This window comes from Crocuta crocuta, unplaced genomic scaffold (assembly GCF_008692635.1).
Source record: "Crocuta crocuta isolate KB4526 unplaced genomic scaffold, BGI_CrCroc_1.0 scaffold657, whole genome shotgun sequence".
Taxonomy (NCBI): Eukaryota; Metazoa; Chordata; class Mammalia; order Carnivora; family Hyaenidae; genus Crocuta; species Crocuta crocuta.
In genome coordinates this window covers 17,895-25,480 of record NW_027529583.1, presented here as the reverse complement: position 1 = coordinate 25,480, position 7,586 = coordinate 17,895, and the positions used below count along the sequence as shown (strand labels likewise).

Below are 7,586 nucleotides of genomic sequence, written 5' to 3'. Positions count from 1 at the left end.
TTTTGGTGTAGTGGAGAGAGAGGGAAAAGATACCTCACCAAGATGCTTTTAATGAAGAGCTAGCTGGGTCAGGCTATGTGAGCTGAACGAATGCAGGTTAGCGTCTCAGCTCCAGACCTGCAATGCAAAGACAGCCTCCGAGAGCGCAGTAAATAGTAACTAAAGGTTGCGCAGCCTTAAGGAGCTGTTTCTGTGCGAGACTGATTCTTTGATGTTATTTTTCTCTCCTCTTTGTTTTGATTGTCCTTGTTTGCTTGTTGCTCTTGGCAGTGGGCAAGCAGTTGTGCAGCGCCGCATTTAGAAGTAAAGCTTAATGTACTGCGGGGTGATTTAAATAAGAGCTGAATGAGGGCTCCCTTATATTATTCACGGGCTTAATCCAAACTCTTCCTTTACTTCCAACGAATGAATATCACTGTGTTCCAAGCAAATGAAAATTTGTTTGCCATTTCTAAAGGCTAATGAGACCTATTTGTGGGTTGCAGGAGTTGGCTTTGACAGAGAGGCTAGTATACGCTGCTCTCTTGTTCATTCACAATCCGTACTACAGCGGAGACGGAAACTGAGGAGGAGGAAAACGATCTCGGGTATCCCCAGAAGAGTCCAACAAGAAATAGGTGTGGTATACAACCGTTAATGCTTAACATTTGGTTGGGTGTGATTAGGAGAGGAAATGGAAGCCGGCCTTTTAATCAGCTTCCTTGAAAATAGTCTGTGTGGTAACCTGTAGAGGCTTTGAAATGGTGCATACTTGTATGTTCAGCAAGCCAGGGGTATTACTTTTTGAAACGGTCTTCTTGACCGTGAAGATCTAACCTTATGGATTTAGGTATACATGTTAAGGTCTTAGGGCTGAAATGTAATATTTTGGTAATTTTCAAAGTTTTATTAAGATGGAAATAATGAATAAAAAGTAACAAGATTCAGTGAAAAATTACTTTTAGAAGATTATACCTTTATTTGAAGAGAAATAGACTTTTATGGCATTAACTACTTTAAAAAGGTACATCTCAAGCATATTCAATTAAATACTGAATATTGATAACATGTTAGTTACCCTTTATGACTTTTTTTCTATTTTTTTTCCATTCCATGTGCTTAGGAATCTCTTCCTACATTTTATTATTGCTGCTGTTATTAGTATTAGTATTAGCATTAGGGTAGCATCTCTTTTATTACATATGATGAGTTATAAGAGTTTTACTTTGTTGAGTATATATTACAAAATAAAAAAGAATAGTGGCCAAGAAGACTAAACGCACTTTAGTTTAACTTTAGTCTTAAAAAAAAAATAGTCATCGCTTACTGGGGCAAAGTAATTTGACAGTGAAGAGAGAGAATTCACAAAAGATCTAAGCACGTTGTCTCTTAGTATACACTAAGAAAATGTGTGTGTATGTGTTTGTGTAGAGAGAGAGGCAGAGAGGCAAGTGGGCAGATTAGATTCCCCAAAGCATTTTAATTTTCTCCTAATTTTACGTGCCGCTTGTTTGTTCTCAACGAGAACGATCCAACGTGGCGCGCTCAGGTCTGTGGGCCTCTCTCGGGGTGTCTGGTAGCCTGCTGAAGTGCCAGTGTCTCACTGTGCTGTCCATGTGCCCTAGATTCTGATGAGTCCCCCGTGGCCAGAGAGAGGAATGTGATCGTGCACACACATCCAGACCCTTCGGGCACTGTTAACAGGAGGTCTGGAACCAGGGACTCGGAGTGCCAAACCGAAGATATTCTGATTGCTGCCCCATCCAGAAGGAGAATCAGAGCTCAGAGGGGTCAGAGCATCGCGGCTTCCCTTTCTCACTCTGCCGGCAACATCTCCGCACTGGCAGACAAAGGCGACGCCATGTTCACGACAGCAGTGAGCAGCCGTACTCGATCTCGGAGCCTTCCCCGGGAGGGCAACAGAAGCGGGGATGCTGAGCCCAAAGTCAGTGCTAACCCCTCGGCCTACGAAGAGGGGGAGCCTTTCGGGAGCGACCGAGAGAGAACCACTAACGACTGCGGTGACGCCCCCAGCAGCCCGGGTGCACAGGAGCGACAGCCTGCTTTGGGCCTGGCTTGCTCTCAACATCTTCACAGCCCCCCGCACAAGTTAAGCGAGAGAGNGCCTGTCCCGAATGGCTGCCGACTCTGGCAGCTGTGACATCTCCTCCAACTCGGACACGTTTGGGAGCCCCATCCACTGCATCTCCGCGGCCGGCGTCCTCCTCAGCAGCCACATGGACCAGAAGGACGAGCACCAGTCGTCCAGCGGGAACTGGAGCGGGAGCAGCTCCACGTGCCCCTCGCAGAGCTCGGAGACCGTCCCCCCTGCGGCCTCTCCTCCCCTCACTGGCTCCTCACACTGTGACTCGGAGTTGTCCCTAAACACGGCTCCTCACGCTAACGAGGATGCCAACGTCTTCACGACCGAGCCGTACAGCGACCACCTGGATAAAGTGAGGGGCCATCGGGCAAACTCCTTTACCTCCACGGTGGCTGACCTGCTAGACGACCCCAACAACAGCAACGCAAGTGACAGTGAGTGGAATTACCTGCATCACCATCACGACGCCTCCTGCCGCCAAGATTTTAGTCCCGAACGCCCCAAGGCAGACAGCCTGGGCTGCCCGAGCTTCACGAGCATGGCCACTTACGACAGCTTTCTGGAAAAGTCTCCATCAGACAAAGCAGACACTAGCTCTCACTTTTCAGTGGACACAGAGGGATACTACACTTCCATGCACTTTGACTGCGGTCTCAAAGGTAGTAAGAGTTATGTCTGTCACTATGCAGCCCTGGGCCCAGAGAACGGCCAGGGCACTGGGGCTCCTCCTGCTCTTCCGGACTGTGCGTGGCAGGACTACTTAGACCACAGGAGGCAGGGAAGACCAAGTATCTCTTTCAGGAAACCAAAGGCAAAGCCGACCCCACCTAAGCGTAGCTCATCACTGAGGAAGGCCGACGGAAATGCAGACATCTCTGAGAAGAAAGAACCAAAGATAAGCACTGGCCAGCTCCTGCCTCACAGTTCCAGGGAAATGAAGCTGCCTCTTGATTTCTCCAACACGCCTTCTCGAATGGAAAATGCCAACCTTCCCGCCAAGCAGGAATCCTCTTGGATGAACCAGAGTGAACACGGTATTAAAGAACCTCAGTTAGACACTTCAGATATTCCACCATTCAAAGATGAGGGTGCTGAGTCCACTCACTATGCAGATCTCTGGCTTCTGAATGACCTGAAAACAAACGATCCTTACAGATCTTTATCTAATTCAAGCACTGCTACGGGTACCACAGTTATCGAATGCATCAAATCTCCAGAGAGCTCTGAATCCCAAACATCCCAGTCAGAATCAAGAGCCACCACCCCGTCCCTTCCTTCTGTTGACAATGAGTTTAAACTGGCTTCACCAGAAAAGCTGGCCGGCTTGGCATCCCCATCAAGTGGCTACTCGAGCCAGTCGGAAACACCAACCTCCTCTTTCCCTACAGCTTTCTTTTCTGGTCCATTGTCTCCTGGAGGTAGCAAAAGAAAACCGAAAGTCCCAGAAAGGAAATCCTCACTACAGCAACCCTCTTTAAAAGATGGAGCTCTGTCACTGAGTAAAGACCTTGAACTTCCAATTATACCTCCTACCCATCTTGACCTAAGTGCTCTTCATAGCGTCTTGAATAAACCATTCCACCACCGTCACCCACTGCATGTGTTTAGCCATAATAAGCAGAACCCAGTAGGAGAGATGCTCAAGTCCAATCCTCCACCATCGCTTGCAATTACACCGACAGTCCTGAAATCTGTTAACCTTAGGTCCGTCAGTAAGTCTGAAGAGGCTAAGCAAAAAGAAGGCAACAATACAGACCTCCCCTACTTAGAGGACAGTGCTCTTGCAGTGGCTGCCCTGTCTCCAGGCAAGATGAAGCCACATATGGCTAAGAAATCGGTATCACGTCAGTACTCCACTGAAGACACCATACTGTCCCTTTTAGACTCCTCTGCACTTGAGATGGGACCGGATAAACTACAGTTAGAGAAAAAACGTACTTTTGATGTAAAGAATCATTGTGACCCAGAAACAGTAACTTCAGCTGGTAGCAATCTTCTAGATTCGAGTGTCACAAAAGACCAAATACCTATGGAGAGTGAACCTATTCCAGAAAACACACCAAGTAAAAGTTGTGACTTAACCACAGAAGGATTTCAGACGGTCTCTGCCGCCCGCCCAAATGATGTGAATGGGAAAAGCCCCCACCACGGAGCCTGTGCAGAGGGAGCGCTGGTGCAGACACAGAAGGCATCCTCTGCAGATGGGGGCGAAGCTGCCCACCTGGAGTCTGCAGACATGCTCACCTCTCAGTCAGACTCACCGACCAGACCCACAGACATAAGCAGTCAACTTAAGCACCATCTTGGGATGAGCCACCAGCATGACAAAGTGCCTGGGAATATCAGCTACGAAGCAGAGGTATCAACTGCAAATTCGTGCCCTGAAAAATGTCCCGAGTGGGAAAATACTGCTTCAGGGATTTCAGCCAAAAGTGCCTCTGATAACAGCAAAGCAGAGGAGACCCAAGGAAGCATGGATGAGGTGTCACTGAAAGGTCAGTTGTTGATACCTTTGTCACAGTGGAAAGGTGCCCCATAACATAGCACAGCCCTGGGGGTTGGTTTCCCTCCACCTTTTTTTTTTTTCCACTTATGAAAACAATTGAGATAAAACGTTCTTATTATTGAGGGACTGAGCTGCGACAGATAGCTCTCTTTTTAAAAACAGCAGTAAGGTAACTGTTGTTCATTTATTCCACAAGTTGGTGAAACACAGCAGCATGCCAGGTACCTTCCTCCTAAAGATGCTTTTTTTCTTAATTTAAGAATCGTCACCGAGTGATGACTCTATGATTTCGCCACTTAGTGAAGACTCTCAGGCTGAAGCAGAAGGTGTGTTCGTGTCTCCAAACAAGCCTCGTACAACTGAGGACTTATTTGCAGTCATTCACAGGTGAGGCAGCAGTACCGACAGTGTGCCTTCTTGCAGTGCGTCTCAGCAACTGCGAATATGAGAAAGCCTCGTGTACTTGTGATACATTTGGCAAAAAAGCAAAGAAAAATTATTTTTCCAAACCAAACCGACAGATTTACATTTGTGCGGGGCAATGCAAGCCTTTATATACAGCTTGACCTCAACTGATAGGCTTTCATAAGAACTGCCGAAGGGAGAGGTTTTTTTTCCCATAGGAAAGACAAGTTCTCATTTGAAAACAATTTATGGTTAAGTAACTTAGAGTGAAAGCTCAAACTCTACTGTAATCTTGCACTGAAAATAAATTCTTGAGCCAAGAAAAAAAAATATGCTCACACCTGTAATCCTACACTAGCAGAGATCAGGGCAAGCTGATTCACAATACAGAGCCCAAGTCTGAGACAGGAGTGTAGACACTGCCCATTTTGTAGCTCAGAACTAATCTCTGCTCCCTTTTTTCCCCTTTCTTCCTAAAACTTAATTTTCTTTAATAACATTGGCCTTCTCTTACTCCAAATCCCATGAACAGAGGGTGTTCTGCTGTTTTTCTAGGACACTGTTGCATCCATGCTGCCCATTCACATTCTCTCACCTGCCGCCTGCGATCAACAGCCACATTTGCAAGAATATATGCTCCTTACAACTTGTGGCCAATGCATAGTGCAGGAACTAGTGCTTGGAAAGTGATCCCACATTAGACTGAGCTATCCAATCCTGATGTGCCTACTCCATTCACAACCACGACTGCCTTCTTCCACTGGGCCTCCGGAACCTAGATGGGACTCCCAAGGGACAATATTAGAGGCTGTCTTTTCTACCTTATGAAATTATATTTTTTGAAGCAAGTTTTTGGCAAGCAGCTTACCATCATTTCCCCTGGAATTCTAGTTTTTAAGGGAACTTGTGTTTTCTGTTGATGTGGTTTTCTCATAAAGGAGCACAGCTCTTCAACAGCTTTTTTTTAAAGGAGTCCATCAGAAATGCCTTCTGTGTGGATATTCCTTTAGAAGGCACACCTCTCCAGTCAGAGAGTGAAGAACCATTAGTTTATTTTTTCTCTGTCCCATGTGTAGATTAAGCTCCAATTATATTTCCCTTCCCCACTTTACCTTAGGACAAGTTAATAAAATGCTATGTAAGTTAAAGAGCCAAGCTCTTACCTCCCCCCGCCCCCAGAGGACCAAATGTTAGTATCTGCAATAGTGGACAGAACGTAAGTAGCGGAGTCAGAAACATCTGGAATTGAGTCTCGGTGCTGCTACTCCCTAACCAGTCCGGTCAGTGAAAGCCTCTCTACCTATTCCCTTACTGTTGGTGGAGATACCTATAGCTCACATATTCAGTTTTGATGCTAAAATAACATTTTAGTATCTAGAATAGGGTAGATGCTTAGAAACAAGTGTCGGTTTGAAATCCCTCCCCTCTTGGGAGGGGCGGACACTGGCTGGTGCAAGATAGCAATCACGACGGTGTCAGCAAACCAAAATGAGGCTGGTCTCCACCTGTAAAGTTGACGTTTTCTCTATCCTGTAGATTTTTAGGTTGACAAAAAGAGCATGTTGCCACTGCTTATCAGTGAACTGAATCATGCAGATTCGATAAATTTACGCTTATTTACTTATCAAAAGAAATAATGTGATGATGGATGCCTAGGTTTGGTAGACTTTCTGAGCTTGGTAATCTTAGATTTGCAGTTGTGTAGGATTTATTTGTTTATGTACAGCACAGTGACAAGAATAAGCTTGTTTTCCTGAGAGTGTAGAACTCCAGAGGTGGTCTAGGGCTTCAGCTTTTCACACAAAGTTGCCTTACTGACTTACACAGTGCCGATGTTACAAAGCAGCTATGGAAAATTGTGTTTATGCCCCAAAGTGGATTGATTTACTTAAAAAGTCCCATAAGACATTTCTTTGTACAGAGAAATGTGAAAAGTAGACAGGATGGTATAATGCATCTCCTCCACCCCACTCTTACCCGTCACCCAAGCCTACCAACCATCAACCTCTAGCGAACCCTGTCCCTTCCACACCGCCACCCTTTGCTCTCCTGGTGTTCCCTGGAGGCCAACCCCAGACATCAGAGCATTTTATCTGCGGTGAAGAGGCAGACTGAACAAGAGAAAGCCAAAGGCCTTCACTGCCTACCCTCTCACCGGCAGTCGGACAGCACAATTTTCTTACACTCTTGCAGAACATCCCAATAGGTCCTCCTCTAGACCCTCTAGTCTCCACCCGAGTCATTATGTGAAACGGTCATTTCTAGAACCAATTTACGCCCACTGGCTGCTGGCGAATTTCCCTCAGGCTGTGAGTGCTCTCGGGGCGAGGACTGCATGTCCCTCCTCACATCCACTGCCCTGACGCTTGCTGTCCCCTCACGTCCCCTGCCCTGACGCTTGCTGTCCTGGCACCTTGGGTGCACCGAAGCGCTCTTTAAGGAGGTGCACGAATATGACTTAATGCTTTTACCGCCATACAAATCTACACGGATTGAGATTTTCTCCCTTTTCTCGAAAGGTCCAAGAGGAAAGTACTTGGAAGAAAAGATTCTGGGGATATGTCTGCTCGAAGCAAATCGAGGGCAGCGCTT

At 46.4% G+C, this 7,586-nt stretch overlaps 1 protein-coding gene across 1 annotated transcript in view; it reads left to right on the top strand.

Annotated features, from left to right (window-relative positions):
* The window catches only part of NHS (NHS actin remodeling regulator), an 86,925-nt gene that overhangs the window by 73,268 nt on the left and 6,071 nt on the right, over nt 1-7,586 (top strand). Inside the window, 5 exon segments of the mRNA XM_077761694.1 lie at nt 486-617; nt 1,605-2,100; nt 2,102-4,578; nt 4,850-4,976; nt 7,514-7,585. Coding sequence (XP_077617820.1) covers nt 486-617; nt 1,605-2,100; nt 2,102-4,578; nt 4,850-4,976; nt 7,514-7,585 — 3,304 coding nt within the window.